The 22,385-nt window shown below is 41.7% G+C and overlaps 1 protein-coding gene across 2 annotated transcripts in view; it reads left to right on the top strand.

Annotated features, from left to right (window-relative positions):
- CDK8 (cyclin dependent kinase 8) overlaps positions 1 to 22,385 on the top strand; it is an 88,752-nt gene that overhangs the window by 4,905 nt on the left and 61,462 nt on the right. For both annotated transcript variants that reach the window (XM_068143607.1, XM_068143599.1), the window contains exon 2: positions 21,783 to 21,858. In XM_068143607.1, coding sequence (XP_067999708.1) covers positions 21,783 to 21,858 — 76 coding nt within the window. The remainder of the gene's footprint in view (positions 1 to 21,782; positions 21,859 to 22,385) is intronic.

The raw sequence follows: 22,385 nt of genomic DNA, 5'->3' as shown, positions 1-22,385 counted from the left end.
TCTCTGGTGGGGATCCAGTAGTAATTCAGTCTGTGCTCTCCTAGTCACTGTGGAACTGAGAGGTGATGTTGACCCCAAACAAGTGCAGATCTTTTTGTTGTTGTTTTTCAAATCCTATTTTTTGAATGTCAGCTATTATAGTTCTGTGTTGTAAGTGTAGTGGAGAGATACATTCTTTCATTTGGACAGACTGACATGTTGTAATTGAAACACTGAAAATACATATACTAGAATAAACCAGGTTGGAAGAGACCTTCAAGATCATCACGTCCAATCCAACACACCTAAACCATGGCACCAAGCACCCCATCAAGTCTCCTCCTGAACACCTCCAATGACGGTGACTCCACCACCTCCCCGGGCAGCACATTCCAATGGCCAATCACTCTCTCTGTATAGAACTTCTTCCTAACATCCAGCCTAAACCTCCCTTGGCGCAGCCTGAGACTGTGTCCTCTTGTTCTGGTACTGGCTGCCTGGGAGAAGAGACCAACCCCCACCTGGCTACAACCTCCCTTCAGGTAGTTGTAGAGAGTGATAAGGTCACCCCTGAGTCTCCTCCTCTCCAGGCTAAGCAATCCCAGCTCCCTCAGTCTCTCCTCATAGGGCTTGTGTTCCAAGCCCCTCACCAACTTTGTTGCTCTTCTCTGGACTCATTCCAGCAAGTCAACATCCTTCCTAAACTGAGGGGCCCAGAACTGGACACAGTACTCGAGGTGCAGCCTAACCAGTGCAGTGTACGTAATCTGCTGGACTTTTCCATGAGTGCTCCAAGCAGTCAAATCTCTATCTGTATTTTTCCTTGAGGATCTGACACTTGTGTAACAAACAGGATGGTGGAAAACTAGTGGGTGTCCTGTGAACTACTGGTTTGCTTAATGTCTCATATGGTATATTATACTCACTCCTTAGAATCATCATCATCTTGCAATATGCTTTTCTCAAACATTTTTCTGTAAAGAGAGCTTGAAGAGATTGGTGATATTTCACTTGGAGTTAAAAAAAAAACCAACAAAGTAGAATATGTCTAACTTGGATACATTATCCAAACCATTCATTGTATAAGATGCTGGTGCTATGCTTGTTTCAGAGGAGGACACAAATGTGTTTTTGAATGATAAGGAAATGTTTTGATGCAGCATAGATAAAGTGCATAACCTGTTGTCAAAGGAAAAAGATAAGTCAAGAGCCTACTGTCTCTTCTGTAATGTTTTCAAACCCCATTGCTTCTGATTAACTTTTGTTAACAACTTGACTGTTCCTCTGCTTTAGAATCTGGACTGCTCTGTTAGAGATGGGGTCACGTACTGCAGTGCACGCAAAGGAGCCCACCTTTGTTTAGCAATTTTGGGCTGGCTTTTTGGGTGTGGTGTGTTTTGTTGTTAAAATAAAAAGTCACCAATAAATAATTAAAACACTTGACCCTTTTTAAGGTCATTGGGTAAGTTTTCATTTGTCTTGTGGGTACATGCTGTGAAGTTATGTCGGGTCATAGCTTATTTCATTAGTGCTTACATCAGATGTACATTGAGTTTGGGAGTGTCACAAACAGAGATAATGCGTCCAGTGAGAAATTTTACTTGTCAAGAAGCGAAAGAACAGATCTGATTTAACAGCTTCTTGATTAGTTCTGGACAGAGCCCTTGCAGGAGTTGTACTGTGAAGCTCGTGCTGTTAGTTTTCACTGTAAGACAATTGTTCTCTGTTTCGTAGACCTGAGGTGAGGGCTGCAGAGTTGTCATACAAGCCTTTGGCTTCTGACTCCTGTTTACAGTGTGTGGAATTTCTAAATGCCACAAACTTTATTTAGGTAGTATGTAGTGTTATCTTTTAAAATTATATGCCCTGAGTCTGTCTTGGATCCATTACCATAGCAGTTAGGAAGTCCTAATTATATCTTCATAATGTGGTATGCATGCTGTATTGCATGATGTCTTGTGCTCCTTCATTTTTCTGGTAAACCACTCATAAACTGTCTTTGCAGCTGCTTCCTTCCCTTCTAATGTGGTTAGGTGGATCCAAGCTTTGTAGGTTTTTAAGGGCAGGCAGTGGAGTGAGTCCTTCTGTGGCCCTTGAACTTTATGTACTGTGAACTTGTGTTATCTTGTCATAGATGTGTTCATTTCTTTTCGTAGCCTCAGGCAAAGGTGAGGTGTCTCATTCCTACCCGAAGCCTTTGACAAGTGCAGAGAAGGAAGGTGTGAGAATACTCTTGCAAAACACTGAAGATTTGTATCTGCTTTTATTCTAGGTTTATTAATTTGAATAATGTATGTAAATAACAAGGGTGTGTACTGCTGTACTTAATTTCTCATGAGGGAGCAGGGTGGTTTTGGAGGGTACTAATTACGGAGAACGTGTACATGATCAAGGAATGTTGCTTTTGGCCAAATGGTGGTTAAGCAGCATGTTTAGTGCTTGGCTACTCTTTGATTTGTCTTTTCAAAAAATATTTCTGAAATGTTAAAAAATTATTTTAATAAAAACCTGTGAAACAATGGAGATGTGCAGGCTGCTGTAGCAGAAACTGAAAAATCTCGTTTCTTAAGAAGGAGTTACAGTCCAAAGGTGTCCATTTGGGTGGGAAAAGGTGATTGTTAGATTCATAGAATGGTTTGGGCTGGAAGGGACCTTGAAGATCATCTGGTTCCAACTCCTTTGACATTGTTAGGAACACCATCCACTAGACCAGAATACTCAAAGCCAAATCATGGAATCACCAAGGTTGGAAGAGACCTCAAAGACCATCAAGTCCAACCTGTCACCACAGACCTCATGACTAAACCATGGCACCAAGTGCCATGTCCAATCCCCTCCTGAACACCTCCATCTTGCCTGGCCTTCAACACCTCTAGGGAGTAGGGGGTGGTGTGCTACTGTATCAAAATCTGGTTTGTGTTTTTGGTTTGTTTTCTTGCAAGCCATTCAGTGATGTACCTGGAATGGTGGTAGAAGCGAACCGTCCAGAATAGCCACTTAAGATCAAGATGCTTCATCCTCCACTCAAATAGTTTTCCATAGACAAGTAGTGGAACAATGAGTTGGACATCAGTTGCAGATGTCTGTGTAGCAGTGTCTTCTAAACAGCATCCTGCTTTTTGCTTTCGCTGACAACATTCTTGGGAACAGGATTCTTTCTTCCCACTATGGACCTTTATGGTGGACTTGTGATTACGTGGGATGGAGGCTGGGCTGCTGTAATGAACTGAGCATGCAAGGCAGCGCAGAGGCTGCTGGCGTGGGCTGTGTCTTCCCACCCCTGATGTGGTTGATGCTGTTAATTGTAAGTCCAGTTCCAGAAGGGTACAGTTGCCTTTCATCTTTTTTTATTTAAATTTAAACATGATAATTAGTGAGAACTGGAAAGCAGAATCATATTGGTCCTAGCAACTGGTAACCAATACCCTTTCTTTAGCAGAAATACTAGGCTCCAGCCCCAAAAGGAGACACCTCATGTGATTCACAGGGTTTCTCTTGTTCTCTGCTGGCAAAATGCGCATTTTCTTCAGTCTTTACTGCTTTCTTGGTAAATGTTTGCCATGTCTATATTTTTTGCTGTGCAGCCTGTCTTTCAGTCTTGGCTCTGGTTTTGAATCCAGAGGATAATCCTTTCATCCTTTTGAAGCGTGATGTTAATCAGAATTTTTCTGTGAGAGTCCATGACAGCAGTGATAGGTGGACTTCTCTAGCTTCCTTTCATGGAAAGCTGCCTTGGAAGCAGCAGAAATTGGTTGTTGCAGTGATGCTCATGTAGAGGATGCTGATGGTGGGCGAGTCCAGGGAGGATCATAACTAACTGCATGATCTGGTAGTGTCTTCTGTTTGGAGAGTGGAAAAAAGAAGTCATAATATTTACAACAAAAGTGGCAGACTAATTAAGTTTCCTTTCAACTCTAATGCCGTCCTAGTTTTTGAACACATGAAGCTAATATGTAACTGAATATGAAAAGAATAAAATGGAAGTAGTTAGTAAGCATGAATGACTGCAAAATCTCAAGAAGGAAGCGAGTTGTATGTGGTGAAAATGGGCTTTTATGCCTGTGCTTTTCAGTAAGCAAGAGCTTTTTTGATAGACTGGTTCAGTATGCCAGGAACTATCATGTTGCATTTTTTCCAGTCACCATGAGGAATGAATCATGGGGGTTTAGATCCTGTTTGTGTCCACAAACTTGTGAAAAATTCTGAGGGCAGAAGAGACTGGTCTGTTTCCTTGCCCATCCACATGAAGACTGCAAGTAATCATCAATAGTATCTAAAAGAGTGTACTTGGGGGTGATATTATGCACTGCAAATAAATGGTGGAAGAGAGACAAATATTATCTGTCCATAGGTGCCAAGATGTCTACTGGCATGCTAGAAGCAATGCTTTGTGCTGCAGGGATGGCAGTGCAGAATAAGTGCAGTTGGGCACAGTGAAAGAAGTGGTGGATGCTATAGGCCATCTGTTGCTCAAGAAGAGCAGATGAACGTGAAACTACATGTTTTCAGGGACAAATGAGTGAGGAGGTGGAAGTGGCTGGGAAGTGCTGCAGGTTTCAGGAGCTCAGAGCTTGGGATGGTATCTGCATGGGAAAGCACCTGTCTGTGCAGCTAGACTGTGTGGACTAGGACAGTGGATTCTTGTTTGTGTTACCAAGCAGTCTGGACACAGGGAGAAAAACTACAAAATTGGAAACTTTTCTGGGACTGAAGTCAGTGATGAGTGTAGAGTAGAATTGTGTTTCTGTCTCAGGGAATGAGCAGGGGGAGAGAGATGGGTCGGGAAACTGGGTTGTGGAGGTCTCCTGGGCTAGGAGAACAGATCTTGCAGCTTTTGTTTCTGGCACTGAGATTTGAGGATCCTGATAGAAATGATGGAAAAACCCTAGTAAGCCTGTCCTGGAAGAAGCCCATTATGTCTGAGAGCAGGAATAAAATGGTAGCATTAAAAGGTGATTCTAGTTTTGTGCATTTGAAACAAACTACTTTTGCTAGGTAACACTGTTCTTCAGCAAACAGGTTGAAAGCAGATTTGTGGTGGTGGTAGCTCCCTTAGTTTTAGGTGTGAGTGTAACGAGGCTTTGACACCTTCCATGCTTGCACAGGACCTTTTCTGGCTTTTTGCAGATTCTAAAGGAACATCCCATAGTGGATGACTATCCAGATGTATATTTCTTAACCTTTCTGTTGATTTAAAAAAATATTGTTCCTGTTATCTACATGTGGTAACTTTGCAATGGAAAAATACAGCACTCAGATATTTCTGCAAAACCAGCAGAAATGTCTTGACCATAATGAAAAAATGATGAGAATATTAATTTTATAGCTACACCTACTTGATAACCTTTGTACTTCTGAAACTATTAAACTCCAAACGATTGTGTGGCTGTACAGAGCCCTTGTATGAAGAGATCTGAGGTATTAGCTGCTTTAGAGATGCTGGAAAATGGAAGATGGTCTTGTAAGGAAAATTGGTCTGTTGCTAGAGGTTCATGTTCACAGTGGAGACAGAGGAATCCTGTAAAACTTTATTCAAATAAGGGGAGAATCCATGGGCTAATAATCCTAATGGAATTTCTCAAATTGCTGGAAGGCACAGCTTCTCTTTTATCCTAGATTCCTGGATGCAAGCTTCTCTCTCCTTTTCCCCATGGGCTGAGGTACTCAGAATTTACGGTCTTCCCGATCTGCCCAATACATGTCTGCCTTTACACATAGCCCCCTGCATCATACATTGTATGTTCATTTAAATTAGGTTCCTCACTTCTCTGGGGGCAGAATGTCATATTCAGTAGCATATTAAGCCTGCCCGCTGTCCTAAAAGTTCAGAAGTCTGGTTTCAGTGCCTGCTATCTTTGGAGAACCCCCTGCTGATGTACAGCAAGACCCCTGGTGAGGTACTTGCAGAGGCTCTTTGTGATTTCTGTGTAACATTGTCAAAGGTGGACTGTCTGGTTCTTTCTTTATCTCAACTTCCTCTAGCCAGCTCTTCATTTGTAAAGATACTGTCTGCCTTAATCCTATCAGTCTTGCTGTCTTCAAGTCACAGGCTGCACTAGTCGTGGTTGTAATTTTCTGTAGCTCACACCGTAGTTGTGTGAGCAATGGCATTTGTGAAACTTGATTTAAACGTATTTTTTCCCCTCACAAAGGTGCTTTGCTGTATTGTGTAATTATCCACTAAATGCCAATTCATATTGGAAGCATACATGCAGCTAGGGCTGCCTCCCAGGATGAGGCAAACAATGTGTTGTGCAGAAGTAATAATTTCCATGTCCTCTTCCAGGCTGATACTGTGAATTATTTTAGATTTGATCAGCTCAGATCCGAGGTGGAGATGTGCTTTCTGGGCATGTGTTTGGGGAAGTGGAGCTGCTGGATCTTCATAAGGCAATGCTAAGGGAATAGAATAGTATAGAATAAACCAGGTTGGAAGGGACCTTCAAGATCATCCTGTCCAACCTGTCATCCAACACCACCTAATCAACTAACCCATGCAACCAAGCACCCTGTCAAGTCTCCTCCTGAACACCTCCAGTGATGGTGACTCCACCACCTCCCCGGGCAGCCCATTCCAATGGGCAATCACTCTCTCTGTGTAAAACTTCCTCCTGACCTCCAGCCTGAACCTCCCCTGGCGCAGCCTGAGACTGTGTCCTCTTGTTGTGGTGCTGGCTGCCTGGGAGAAGAGACCAACCTCTGCCTGTCTACAGCCCCCCTTCAGGTAGTTGTAGAGAGCAAGAAGGTCACCCCTGAGTCTCCTCCTCTCCAGGCTAAGCAGCCCCAGCTCCCTCAGTCTCTCCTCATAGGGCTTGTGTTCCAAGCCCCTCACCAACTTTGTTGCCCTTCTCGGGACTCGTTCCAGCAAGTCAACATCCTTCCTAAACTGAGGGGCCCAGAACTGGACACAGTACTCGAGGTGTGGCCTAACCAGTGCAGTGTACAGGGGCAGAATGACCTCCCTGCTCCTGCTGGCCACACTGTTCTTGATGCAGGCCAGGATGCCATTGGCCCTTCTGGCTGCCTGGGCACACTGCAGGCTCATGTTCAGCCTACCATTGACCAGCACCCCCAGGTCTCTCTGTGCCTGGCCGCTCTCCAGCCCATGGGAATGCCCATGACAACAGGGCCCACGCTGAGGGAATATCTGACCTCATTGAAAAAATCTCATTTTGAAACTGAGTAGGCCCACGAAGATTATGTTTAATCAATATATAATTGGCTTTCTCTTTTATGTTTGTTTAAAGTATTAACAGAGTAAGCCAGCAGTCTGTTTTGTAATATTACAAAATATTTGGAATTGTGGATCCTGACTTTGTAGACGATGTTAATCAGGTCACCCTCCTCTGTTAATCTTAAGTTGTAGAAATGCTCTTTAAAGTTGGGTTCAGACAAAATTTGTCCATTTGTTCAAGTAAAGTAATAAAGCTGGGTCAGGAACATCAAGATTCTGAACTTTGCTGCTATAATAAAAGGCTGGCTTTCTTTCTGATATCCTTCCACTCTAAAGCAGCCTTGAGTGTAGAGCAGAGCAGCTTCCGTTTGAACGGGTATAAAGTTTCAGTTTCAGGCTTCATCCCATCAGTGCTCTAACTCATGCTCTTCTCCCTCCCACTGCCCCCATCTTTGCTTTGAGTGCTTGGCAAGTAACGCTGCATGTTACTGCTATGTGCAGGCTGATAACCATTCAAGAGAGTTTTGTGTTCTGGCTGGCTGGCCTGCTGTTCTCTCTTGTGTCCTGTGAGACTCAACAAACGGTTTCTGAGACCTTGTCAAGCCCCCGTAATAGCACATTTGGGATTACAGCATAGCTTTATTCATAGCTACAGTTTTTTGGTAGGTACAAGGCCACTTGTGCACTAGTTGCTAGTTTTTGTGTGTTTCAGGCTTCTCATTTGAGAAATAGCTCTTTGAATAAATATATTGAATTTTGTACAGAAGCATATCAAGTCCTTAGCTTACATAAAAAAGGTCTTGAATGGACAACTTAATATTACGACTTTTTTACAGACAATCATACTGATTTTGCCCTGTTGCCTGTTCCTAGTGAAACACTGACTTAAGCATGTGAAATTGCATGCAATGCTTGCACAAATACTGCTGTTTAGACAACAGTTTCTATTCAAGTGTCTTAACTACCTTGATGTTAAGTGGTAGTATGGCAAAATGTACTGTGTTTAGAATTTGCAGCCAAGAGCTCTAAGCCAGGATTAAAGCTGCAGATACTTTCTTTATAGGACAAAATGTTCAGGAGAACACAGGGATTTTTCTCAACTACAGATGATATCCTAAACATCAAAAATTGAAATTAATCATGGGAAAAAAATGCACATTTTGCTAGCAGGGAAGAACACAACTAAAGGTCACCAAAACAATCTGCCTGTTTTCCTGTGAAAGCTATGTGCTATGTGCTTGTAACACCTTGCATACAAGATGTTGACATTTGAATAAAGGACACTTGAGAGTTGCACTCAAAAAGAAGACTCAATTCATTGCTGTGAATAATATGTGCAGCTCAGAACTTGGAATACACATTACAACAAACCCCTGATTCTACCTTGTGTTTCTGTCCAAGATGTGTTATCTGGGAGAGGCATAGCTGTACCATGTGAAGGGGAGCCTTGTTGCAGGTGTACTTTCAAGTACAGTTTGCATTCAGACACTGGATAATCCCACAACGAAGCCTTGGAAAGTCAGGTTTCATCAATTGTGTTGTTCCCACAGAGCTATTGTTCAAGGCATGGAGAATAACAAAAGCAACTGGAGCAAGCTCAAGCTCTACCTGAGTGAGCTTCAAGACAGGAAGGCAGCAAATTTGTCCCGAAGTGTAATTTGAATCTTACCTCCCTTTTTGAACTTGAACTGCTTGCCATTCAAGCTTGCCTTTTTTGGGCTGACCGTCAATCCTGTTTAAGCAGGGTTGAACAAAACAACTCCTCACCAGTAAATGTGCTAACAGTGCCATTCACTGTTAGTTCAATTTTATAAAAGCTCAACTGGGAGCTTATATGACTCTGCCAGGTGAGTGTCAGATACTGAAGGACCCAAGAAAAGAGTAGCTATCGCAACACGGAAAGCTCTATGGGTAGAATTCCAGGCACATGTAAGGTGGGGGAAAATAGCATTAAGACTGCATTTCCATCTGTCTGACTGTATGAGATTAGTGAGGTTGCAAAGCAGAAAATACAGCAATGAATGGCTTGTTAGCCTCATTTTGTTTAGGTGGATGCTCTTATCAGGAAGGGATATGAAGGCAAAACTTCAGAACAGTGAATAGCAAGCAGGAGAATCAACTCAAGACTTGGTCTACAGTAGGATTCAGACTACAGTCTGAGCCTGCCTGTGATAAACATGGTTCGTTCTTTTTTCCTGGAGGGATGCTGAATCCATACAAGGCTAAGAAATATGTTTGAATTAGTGCTTAACTTTAGTTGCAGGAATAAAAAGTGGAGTGGTGATGTGAGGAGAATAGCTTCTTGAAAATAAAGAGAGCCAAGGAGGTGAAACATTGCTGTTTGGGAACTATTTTTGAAGCTTTGCTGGGCTCTCAATAAGTCTGTATGGCTCATCAAGATACTCTGCAAACCCAACAGTTACAAAAATGTGAGATGGTGAAATAATAGAATAAGGGAAAAGCTTTGGGGGGATGATATGTTCTTTGGAAACATAAGTCTTCTATGAATGATGAATATGGAAATAGAAGGTAAGTGGTGGGAGGCTGAGTTTAAGACTAAATTGAAAGCATCCCTAGTAACCTGTCCCTATATAAGCCCTCAAAACCACACACAAGCTTCCCCAACCTTGAGAAACTACTTGAGAAGGCTATGAAATTTATGTTCCCTTTTCTGTCTCTCTTGTGATGCATCAGGAGTATAATGCTCCCTGTAGAATCAGGACACCACTGACCTATGAAAAGACTGTTATCAAAGGACAGCAGGAGAAAAGCTTTGGTTTCATCTGTACATTATGAAAGAATTTAAAGAACTGGAGATCAAGGAATGTATCAGGGGATGTCTTAAATTGCAGTCTTTGGGGAAGTGGTCTTTAGAACAAACAAGAGCAGTCAGTCATCAAGATGAGATGTTTCCACATCTGAAGGAGTTTTAAGAATGAAATCAGCAAATGACTTACCAGAAAGTATAATCCAGTGCTATGAATTGTTTCAGTCATGGAAGACTGATATCACCACTGCTCCTTTCCAGTTTTATAAAGGGTTGGTTTGGAATGTGGAAACTAACTAGTAAGCTGAGCCAGGAGCAGAGAGCTCAACACGTTAAATGCCTCCTAAGAACACTAAAATCCTGTGATAGAGTTAACGTACAGGTTACAGCAATATAGTTGATGGCATCTGTCTAGATTTCCAAAAGGCATTTGGTCGAGTCTCCTATCCAAAACTTAAGCTCAAGTTAGAGATGGTCCTTCTCTGGATAGTGAAGCTAGAGATGTGACTTACTGATCAGAGGTCTGTAGTGGTGGTACTTGGGAATCTGTTGCTCAAAGGTTTTTGTCTGGAAATCACTTCTCATAAATCATTGATAAGTAGCTTTGCTGATGAGTGTTACTTGCAGTAGGGAGGACAAGGACCAATTGTGAAGGCTTTGCCCTCAATATCACAAAGTTTTTCCTCTAACAATATCTCATACTCACTGATGTGATGTGTATGGTCCTTTCTTTACACACACAACAATAGCCTCTGGATTGATTATTTTATAAGGAAAAGATTTGGGAGTTTATAATGATGGTTTTGTGCAAGTGCCAACTCTGTGCAAGTAACTGCTGAAGTGCAGTGGGAATCACAAGGCTTACCAGCAGTGGAGTGGAGAACAAAACACACTGTCTTGTTGTTATTACTGTAAATCCTATTTCCAGTATTGCAGGTGCTTCTAATCCTTTCATCCTGGGCAGGGTGTAATAGATCTAAGGAGGACTAACAAGGATACTTAAATGTGGAGCCACTTTGCTCCCATAGACAAGGACTCTTCTGTTTGTGACAGAGAGGGAAAGTCTCTAGAATCCTAAGTGTCACTGGGAAGATAGGAAACAGTTTACTCAGTGACTGGGTGGATTTATAAAACATAAGGGCTATTCAAGAAGAAAATATCCTCTGTCATCCTGTAGTGCCTATAGCAGTGTGCTTGTGACTGTTAGGCAACTCTGTGACTTAAAATTGTCTTCTCATCATAAAAGTCTTTTAAAAGCAACAAATATGTTATTTCCTCCATGTAAACCCAACAATGTCACAGATTGACTACTGAACAGAAATGTACCAAAAATAGAAGTTACCCAACGAAATAATGGTTTTCTGAGGTTTAGACCGGTGCTTTAGCCCTTTTTGTTTGCTTTTCAGAACAGATGCTTTGAAATGCTGAGCTGTCTTTATGCAGCTTGTGCTTTCTAAAGTAGTGCAAATATTGAGATTACTTGAGAGAGAGAGGGAAGTGCAAATGGAATCCAGCAATCTTTACCTTCATACACAATTTGCATACGTATCTCTGGTATTGCATTATGCGAAAGTACTGCTGAGACTGCCATGGCCTTTAATAAAGCAGCATGGATCTTTAAGTCCTGAGTGGGATATTGCTGTCCATCAACTAGTCTGCTCATGAAAACAGTCTTTGTTGTGTGGTTTTAAAACTTAGTTTTTAGACTGGCTGTCAAATTACAATTTTGTGGGGTGAGGGAGGAGAAAATAATTAAATCCCTGGGATTCTTGCTTCTGGGGAACTTCTGTGCTGGAGTAAGTTTCAGGGCTGGGTGAGAGGTTGACTTTTTTTTTATTTAAATTATGGTCAGGCATCCTCCCTGTGGTTTCATCACCACTAGAAAGCAAGGAATGAAGGTGAGCAGCATCTTGCTTTTCCTCTTCTTCATTTCTCTTCTACCCATTCCTTCATCGGAACACAAGCCCTATGAGGAGAGGCTGAGGGAGCTGGGTTTGTTTAGCCTGGAGAGGAGGAGACTCAGGGGTGACCTTATTGCCCTCTACAACTACCTGAAGGGAGGTTGTAGACAGGTGGATGTTGGTCTCTTCTCCCAGGCAGCCAGTACCAGAACAAGAGGACACAGTCTCAGGCTGTACCAGGGGAGGTTTAGGCTGGATGTTAGGAAGAAGTTCTACACAGAAAGAGTGATTGCCCATTGGAATGGGCTGCCCAGGGAAGTGGTGGAGTCACCATCATTGGAGGTGTTCAGGAGGAGACTTGATGGGGTGCTTGGTGCCATGGTTTAGTTGTTTAGGTGGGTTGGATTGGTTGATGGGTTGGACACAATGATCTTGAAGGTCTCTTCCAATCTGGTTTATTCTATTCTATTATTCTACTACATATTGTAATGCTGTTTTTGATACTTACCATACTCTACTGTAGGCTAACAGAATTTGTAACCCAGGGAAAAAGGAAATTGCATTTGCAAATGCAGGAGGTGAATCATGTCATGGAGGAGTGTGGCACAGATCAGAGCTGGCATAAGTGAGCAGCAAGGAAGATAGGTCAGGAAAAGGCTTTTCTTTTGGCAGCAGCGAATTCTCAGATCAGAAGAACCACGTGTACAGTGTATCGTTGAATGTACTTGCTTGCTTTTAACTTCTTGCCAAACTGCCTGTTGTGGAGAAAGGTGCTAATTTAAAAAAACCTCAAAGAACAAAAGGAATCAAGTTGAATCAGTAATTGCCATTCACCACATACTATCAGCTGTCTCAGAAGTCTTAGTGTATATTGGCTTCCTGTTGATGTTTTTTTCCTCCAGCTGTGGAGATGACCTTTATTTACCCACAAAAAGGTCTGATTACTGAAGGATTTATTTTGAAGTAGAAAATATTTGTGGCATGAGCCTTAGTACCTGATGAGAATAATAATGCTGTCTGGAATGGCAATGTTGTCATACTCTGTATTGGAGGATGGATAAAGTATGAATGCCTGTGTTAGGTCCTTAAATTCAGTTCTGTTAGTCCATCTTCTGCAGTAATTCCTCTGTATTAGCAATTTAGTGAGTTTCATGGCTCTATTTGCACATGAGGTCTTGTAAATTTAGATCCAAGTCCGTGAAATATGCTTTAGTCACACACTGTCCTTTGTACCCTTCTATCCTTTTGTTAAAGAAGGTTTTTTTGTCTTAAAGCACTCCCAATCTAAACCTTACATACTTCAGCCTATGCAAATGTTAGCATTACTTGGTCATGCTGAAGCATTACTTTTCTGTGAGGATGTAATGTGTCTTTCTGAGGAGGGAGGTTAATAGCAACAAGGAAGAGCACAAACTGGCTTTTTTTCTCACTTCTGAATATAGAATAGAAGTAATATAGAATAGAATAAACCAGGTTGGAAGAGACCTTCAAGATTGTCGTGTCCAACCTATCACCCAACACCACCTAATCAACTAACCCATGCAACCAAGCACCCTGTCAAGTCTCCTCCTGAACACCTCCAGCGATGGCGATTCCGCCACCTCCCTGGGCAGCCCATTCCAATAGGCATGCATTTTACCTGCATGCTTTTGTGCATCATATACATACCTTTAAAAGGGAAAAAAACCCATCACGTAAACATGCAGATTTGTTGAAATTTCTTAGAGATAAGCCTTTACCTTTTTTATTATGCTGCATTGTTTAGTGTTTACATCTAAAAAATAGTTTTCTGCTAGTCTTTCCTTAAGTTTACTTCATCTGGACATTACTGAAAAACTTGAAAGTAATTGCTGTCTAGCATTAAAATAATGGGGTTTTGGCTACCTTTCTGGGAGAAGAAGACAAGAGAACAGTAGGGTAATTAAAATTAAATACAAAGTTTCTGTCAACTTCTCTGAGTTTTGCAATTCATTGGAATGTAATGATACAACTATGCAAACATTTCCTAAGGCTCACCAAAACGGTGTAATCATACAGCACACTGACTGAAACTTGGATTGATGTAGCTGTAGTCTGTAGCAGGCCTTTAACATGAAAGGCTGCATTAATTACTGGGAGAGGTTGCTCTGGATCATATGGGATGTCTATCCAGCTGGACAGTTCACTCTAGCCTATCTGCAGAAAGTGAAGCAAGACTAGGACACTCATGTAGTGGTGCTTTCACAGTATCACTAAGGTTGGAAGAGACCTTGAGGATCATTGAGTCCAGCCTGTCACCACAGACCTCATGACTAGACCATGGCACCAAGTGCCACGTCCAATCTCCTCTTGAACACCTCCAGGGATGGTGACTCCACCACCTCCCCAGCCAGCCCATTCCAATGACTAATGATTCTCTCGGTGAAGAACTTTCTCCTCACCTCAAGCCTAAACTTCCCCTGGTGCAGCTTGAGACTGTGTCCCCTTGTTCTGTTGCTGGTTGCCTGGGAGAAGAGACCAACCCCCTCCTGGCTACAACCTCCCTTCAGGTAGTTGTAGAGGGCGATGAGGTCACCCCTGAGCCTCCTCTTCTCCAGGCTAAACAATCCCAGCTCCCTCAGCCTCTCCTCATAGGGCTTGTGTTCAAGGCCTCTCACCAGCCTTGTTGCCCTTCTCTGGACACGTTCAAGTGTTTTGATGTCCTTCTTAAACTGAGGGGCCCAGAACTGGACACAGTACTCAAGATGCAGCCTAACCAATGCAGAGTACAGGGGCACAATGACTTCCCTGCTCCTGCTGGCCACATTATTCCTACTGACAGGTTTCTGCTTCATCTTTCATACAGAACTACTGTCTTAAAGTGAAATTTAAATTTGGCTTTCTAGATTTCCCCTGTTCACTTGTAGTTCTTACACTGTTTAAACACAAAGGAAAAGGAACCTAAATATATGGAGCATGTGATGCCTTTGGTTTTTTTCCTTTTCATTTTTTTTGGCCATGAAACAACTGTGCTGGTTTAGTCTGTCAAATTTTCTCTGAAACCAGCGAAGATATAACTAGTGTTTCTGAGATTAGTTAGATGCTTCTGCATGTCAGAAGCAGCTGTGAAAATGAGGACATTCCATTGGAAATGCACCTGTTGGAGAAGACAGCAGCTCCTTGAGTTTGGTAGTGCTGGTCTACATCCACACTACAGCAGTGACTCCCATGGTGATATTAGCAGGGGAGTATGCCTGCTGCTTCCTCTTCCCAACCACTGTCTTGACTAATCTGTGCATTTGTGTGCCAGTGCAGTTCTGCTTGTGGTTGTATGGTGGTCTGCCAGAGCAGGGCTGCTGTGTTGTTTGCAGACTTTCTGTTCCACTCTAGTGGATTCTCAATTTTGCAAATGTGCTTCCACATATTTTTTGACTCAGACTTTTTTTGTGTACCTCATGTCTGAAGTTAGAGAAGCAGTAGATAACACATTGCTGTAGAGGTATCTGAAATTTCCCTTTGGGAGTGAGTGCTGTTAAAGGTGTGTGACACTGTATAGCTCACAGTGATGCCAACAGCCACATGAGAGCAAGTATGAGGTTCTGCTTCTAGTGGCTATCATGAGCATGTATGAACCTCACACTATTCTATGAAAAATATATATCTTCTTCAGCAGATCAGCTTGTACCAACTGCTCTTTATTCTCTTCACCTCTTCCTGGAATGTCTTTGGGAGTAACTTTTTAGAGGAGAGAAGAGTAGTTGTGAACTGCTCTTTATAGCTGAAATCCTTGACAAAGTAGCTTGGACTCCCAGCATTTGTGACTCGGTTGCATTATTCATGATCCTTTCTCATTTATTAATATATAAGAGGCTTTCATAACAGAATCTGGATTGTGATCTGATTTTTTGGCAGATTTCTTTCCTGAAAGGAACAAGCTAGAATCGATGATGGGATAAACTTTAAGCTGCTTGTAAATACATTTAAATACTCTGGGCTTGAATAAATCTGAACTTTTAAAAATAGTCATGCTCTGGTTGTGTAGCAGGCAGTGTCTGATAGAGAAGGTAACATTAACCTGTTTTCTGTGAGTTTAATGCATGTTACAGGACTATCCTGTTTTGCAGTATATTTTTAAGTTCAGTCAAATGAAGCAGTAATTTGAGCTACTGCTTACCTTCTGGTCTTGATTAATCCAAATAGTTTTAGCCAATATAACTGAAATTCTCTTGTTTGCTGATGAAGCAAAATTCGCAGTTGGCCCTTGGACAATTAAGCTTTTGTGGAATAATACCTTTTTGGAAATTTTTATATATATATATATATATATATATATAAAATCCTCAGAGCATCAGTAAAAGTAAGGAATAGAATAGACCAGGTTGGAAGAGACCTTCAAGATCATTGTGTCCAACCCACCTAAACAACTAACCCATGCAACCAAGCACCCTATCGAGACTCCTCCTGAACACCTCCAATGATGGTGACTCCACCACCTCCCTGGGCAGCCCATTCCAATGGGCAATCACTCTCTCTGTATAGAACTTCTTCCTAACATCCAGCCTAAACCTCCCCTGGTGCAGCCTGAGACTGTGTCCTCTTGTTGTGGTGCTGGCTGCCTGGGAGAAGAGACCAACATCTGCCTGTCTGCAATCTCCCTTCAGGTAGTTGTAGAGAGCAGTAAGGTCACCCCTGAGTCTCCTCTTCTCTAGGCTAAGCAACCCCAGCTCCCTCAGTCTCTCCTCATAGGGCTTGTCTTCCAAACCCCTCACCAACTTTGTATCTCCTTCTGCACAGGTACAGCCCTCCAGCTTTGTACATTTAAATGTGTGTGGTGGTTACAACTGAGTTTCATACATGAAATAATTTTATAATTTAATTTTTTTTTCAGTTGCAGCCAGTTGGACTGTCACTATAAACTTGAGTAAAATTTGGTTCATTTTCCACTTATAGAGACTCTATATCTTGAATGTGCTTCTTGAGGCTTAACCCCAGTAGACAGCTCAGCCCCATGCAGCTGCTGCTTGAGGTGGGATGAGAGAACGGAAAGGGTGGAAGTGCAGAAGCTGATGGGTTGAGGTAAAGATGGTTTAATAGGTAAAGCAAAAGCTGCATACACAAGGCAAAGCACAACAAAGAATTAGTTCATTTCCCGCCCCCTCCCCCCCGCCCGACTCAGTTCCTTGGTGCATCGGCCATTGTCCCAAATTTAGCAGCATCTGTGGATTTGTTGAGGATGCCTTCCTTCTGGTGTCTGTTCATAAATGAAGATGTTATATCAGTCCCAGCATCTGCCCTCAGGATGCACTAGTAACTGGCAGCCTGTTGGGTTCATACCATTGATTACAACTAAGTCTGGCAGTCCAATTGATTTGTCATCTGTTCAGTTAGTTCAGCTGTCCAAGCTCTCCAATTTGGCTATGAGTATACTATGAGATCACGTCACCAAATTACTGAGACCAAGGTAACATCCAGTATTTTTCCATTGTCCAATCTTCTTACTATATGACAATCAGACTGATAAGGCACAACTCATCCTTAGAAAATCCTTGTCAGCTGTTTGCAGTCAGTACTTTTTCTTCATGGGCCTGAAAATAGCTTCCCAGAAAGGTTTGCTGCATAACCTTCTCAAGAACTGAGGTTACACTGATTGGCCTATAATATCATTGAACCTTTTTGCCATCCCTGAAGAGGGTCCTCATATTTGCCCTTTTCGAATTGTCAGGAATCTGCCATGATCCTCTTGACCTTTTGCAGATGATAGAGTGGCTTTGCAATGACATTTGCCAGCTCCATTAAGTGCCCTTGAATGCCCCCCATCTAGTCACATGGTCTTGTGTCTGTCCAGTTTGTTGAAGTCATCCCCAGTGTGGTATTCTTCTATTTTCTTTTATTGAGACTGTGCCACTAACCTTGGGAATGTGGTGGCTGTGCCAGTGAACTGTGATGTGAAAACCAGCAATAAGTTATCACAGAGCGCCTCTTTTGTGTGCTTTGTCACTTGGTTCCCCACCACATCCCTTTTCTGGGTTGGTAGTTAGAAGATACAAAATGGCAAAATAAACAACTAACACTCCTGTATAAAGATTTTCCTCTAGCAAGACTATTGGGTGCTGTGAATGTGGTGCTGGAAAAGGAAGTGGAGGTGATTCTGTTCTGCCCAAGTCACCATTTGAATGGACACCAGTCTGCCCTCATCTTGCTGTGCTTTCTAGAAAATGACATCCTGTTTTGGTGCGTGCTTAAGTGTTTGCTGTGTATACAGCATTGCATTTAGTGTAGAGGTGTGCAGTCTTTCAGCTTCAAGAACTGCATTTGTGTGCTCATATGTTTCTGAGGAGCTGTACTGCTGCCTCTTCAGGCAGACCTCACTAGATGTGATGCATGACTCGGGTGATTTTCATTTAGTTAAAGACTTGATTTAAAATCAAAACCAAACAGTGACACTGCTGGGATTTGGGGGAGGAGGTGGGGATGATGTCATAACGTGAAAATGCCAAGTCTCCTGAAGGATATAGTTTGCTGTCATACATGTTCTATTTTCATGTTCTAACTTATATCTATTGTGTTTTGCTGAGTTCTTCCTTCCATCTCAAATCGACTTCTGGAGTATATCTGTGTATTTGTTGTGTTAAATTTCAGTATAACATAGGAGGAGGGACAGAGGAAATTAAATGGGATGCCTCAGTTTAGCTCCATGTTGAAATCTTCGCTCTTGAATGCTTTTCTGATCTTTACTAAATCCTCTGATTCATTATTTCCTTGCTTGACTTTCTGGTAGGTAATAAGAGTGTAATGGTTTTTTGCCTTACCTGTCTCCTTAGCATGTATGAAAGCTTGCCATGTTTTGCTGTTAGTAGTGACAATGTGCTACCATTTGTGGAGCTGAGGGCTTCAGATGCTAAGTGTTCACCTTGGTGAGTTGTTCAAAGATAATTTGCACAAAGTTCTTTTTGGCTGTATTTAATGCATTGAGATAACTTTGAGTTAGTAGTGCTGAGGCTGAATCACTCCGGCAGTAGTATGACAGCGGTGCTTAGTCAGGATGTGTGAGTTTTACTGCTGTTGATGTTAATAGAATTCTCAAGGGTAGGATTAAAAAAATCCAACCATGTGTTTTATTGCTAGGCTTCTCTTTCAATTATCAGGATTCTTGTATTCTGTAGGGAATAAGAACCATAAACAATTAACAGATTCCTGAGCATTTTCTGTGGAAGAGATTCCGCGTTTATAATTCCCTGTGGTAACTGTAAGACTAATAGAGCCTCTTTCCCTCAGGTATTTAACTACATCCAAGTTTTATGTTTCCTTGTTTTTAAAGACAAAACTACTCTGAAATTGTGACCAGTTCATTTTGAATTAGGGAGAATATTTTAATCTGTTCAGTAAATTCAGGTCTGTTACCACTGATTCCAAGGCTAAAATTCTGTTATCTCAATTAGTTGAATTTTAAGCCGATGTAATGATCTGCGTAAAGGATATAATGTTTAGCATTGTGTCAACACATTTGTGCCAAATGTGTGATACATGAGGTGAAATAACAGTGGAGCTGATTTATTTTTTTTAACTCCTTTTTAGGTAGTAAGCCTCTTGTTTTTTCCTTTTCCTTCCATGTGTAGGATATCTTGTGCCTAAAGTATGCTTAAGGTAGAAATAACAGACATTTGAACACTAAAGCTTTGCAATGTGCTCATTTTCTCTTGTTGCGTGCAGCATCTGGTCAGAGAAAACAAGCAAGTGGTTAATTGCCCACAGCCCTGGGTTGCTGTAAGGGCAGAGCAATGTAGGCATGGGTTCTCTGAATCTCAGGTCTTTAACTGCCTTTTAATGTGAGAAGATGAATTTTCAGAGACTTCTTATTTCATCTGCTGATTTGAGGAGACCAAATGGTATGTTCTTGAAGCACCTTGTCAAATGTCAGCATGACAGCAATAATTGTAAGAGAGTTAGCTTATGCAGCTGGAAGTGTTCTTCCAGTTTTGTTCTAGCAAACTGATGGGATGGAGATTGGAGTCAATACAGCTGACCAATATGATCGAGTATTGTTCCTTTATTGTTCCAGTATTGTAGGCCTATAGTGCGAGTATAGCACAGTAAAGCAAAGCAAAGAAGAAGGGAAAGGAAAGGTAAAAGTACATATCAAGAGAACTTCTACAGCTTGTATAAACTCAGAGAGCCTCATTGGCATAGCTTCATTGGTTCCTTCTGAGTGACCACACATCGCACTATTAGAGATTAGCGGTCCGACTACTAATGACATGCGAGGTTGTTGATGCAGGTGCATGTCCTGTTGTTCCAAGATAACTTTCTATGTTTATAGCTACCAGTGTCCTGTTTTAGTTGCATGCTGCAGGCACAGCACTGTTTTGCTACACTGCTAGCTGGCTCTGCACTGATGCCTACCACCCTGTCAGGCTCAAGGCCTGCACTGCCAGATTGCTCACACTGCTCGTTGCTGACATTGCCACAGCAAACAGCTGAAGTTGTTGTGGGTTTTGTTGTCTTTTTTTTTTTTCCCTACTTCTAAAAGTTTCCAGGGAAAGTCTGCCATCTGGTGTGGAAAATTTTAGTCCAGACTTAATTTGGCAAAATTTTGACCAATTAAAAGTAGCTGCATAATCTTCAATGCAAAGCAGGCTTCATTACAGACACGGCTAGCAGAATGCTCGTAATGATGTCAGTTGTATGGCAGCACTGCTTAGGCTGAGATCCTCCCATGCCTTGAAATTCAGAATTATAGAATCAGTAAGGTTGGAAAAGACCTCAGAGATCATCAAGTCCAATCTATTACCTAATATCTAACACCTCATTACTAACTAAACTATGGCTTCAAGTGCCACGTCCAGTCCTTTTTTGAACACTCCCAGGGCCATGGCATGAAGCTGCACATGGGGAGGTTTAAGTCAGATATTAGGAAGCACTTCCTCACAGAAAGGCTGCTGAGCCACTGGAATGGACTGCCCAGGGAGATGGTGGAGTCAACATCACTGGAGGTCTTTAAGAAAAGATTGGATGTGGCACTTGGTGGCATGGTTTAGCTGATGTCATGGTGTTAAGTCATAGGCTGGACTTGATGATCTCAGAGGTCTTTTCCAGCCTGAATAATTCTGTGATTATGTAATTCATCCTAAATCAAGTATGGTGCATACTGGTTAAAGAGGTGGTGGTGAAGTGTTGCACACATTGAACAGCTGAACAAACAGTTCTTGGGATTCTCCAGATTACACAGATGCCTTTAATATTTTTTTTGTTTTTAAATAGTAGTCTTGGTAGCTTTATTGGTTTGGTAGGAATAAAATTTTTAGGGCACTTTTTGTTGGGAGGGGAGGGGGGAAAGGCATTGTTTTGTTAAAAGGTAAGCTGTTACTATGATGCTGCTTCTGGGCTACTCAATCTGTTAAAATATGGGGAAGACTTACTGTGTCCCAGAGTAATACATCTGTGGGAGATGTGGCCCCAGCTAGAGTTATTAGTATGTACTAAATGTTTATTGTGGTTTTGCCTTAAGAAGAAAAGCTTCCTTACTGCAGGAGTGGTGGAGCACTGAAACAGGCTGCCCAGAGAAGTGGTGGAGTCTTGGGACTTCCAAAACCTGCCTGTGTATTCTCCTGTTTGGCCTGCCCTCAATGACCCTGTGTTAGCAGGGGGGTTGGACTAGATGATCTCCAGAGGTGTCTCCCAACCCCTACATTCTATGAATTTCTGATGAGTATGTTTTTAAAAATCCCTGTTTATTTAGTGAGTGGAAAATTATATTGTAGCTTTATCACAGTGGTGTGGTTAGCTTATGATTTAGCTGGATACCCAGACCTGGAACTAATAAAGAATCCAAAGAAAATAAGATGCAGAAATGGTACTAATTAAATTATTAGCTTTATCTATTATTATACCCATCTATTATTATTAATTGCATGAATTGTGTTGACTAAACTATCTTCTGAATGGTGATGATGAGTTTACTTTGAATTCATGGTGCAATTAACTAAAGTCTTTTCTTCTTTCACAGGAAAGATGATAAAGATTATGCTTTAAAGCAGATAGAAGGTACTGGAATTTCTATGTCTGCGTGCAGAGAAATAGCAGTAAGTAACAACAGTTCTTTCTACTAGCAAGCAGCCTTATTAAGAGAATTAATTTGAATGCATGCTGGTTTATGTTGGGTGAATCATGTTCCCTTCTGGGTGCTACATTTTTATCATAGAAGTATAAAATGAACACAAATGTTATGGGAGACTGTGCACCTGTTATGTTTGCTGTCCAAAGATGTCTGGTTTTAAGTTGGAATTTACTGCTTACCTCAGGGCAGATTAACTTTTAAATGCAGTGGTGTAAAAACATGATTACAGTCAGTGGCTTACACTACATGCTTGATCTGACTTTTGCATTAGTGCTTCAGTTTGTTTTCCTAACGAGATTAGTTCTTATTGTCTCATGATGATTAAAGCATGCTATTTTCTCTTTAAGGGAAGACTTCAAACTAAACTGCAGGCTGTAGTATATCCCTGAATATTAGTCAAACATTTTCCTAGCCTATTCAGGTTTATAGTTGTGTATTCCATGTTGTTAAACTGGTGAATAATGTGGTCTACTTATGGTTTGGAAGAAGCTT

This window comes from Melanerpes formicivorus, unplaced genomic scaffold, assembly GCF_026170545.1.
Source record: "Melanerpes formicivorus ecotype bairdi unplaced genomic scaffold, bMelFor1.0.p_v2 SCAF_1, whole genome shotgun sequence".
Lineage (NCBI taxonomy): Eukaryota > Metazoa > Chordata > Aves > Piciformes > Picidae > Melanerpes > Melanerpes formicivorus.
This window is presented reverse-complemented; position numbering and strand designations above follow the sequence as displayed.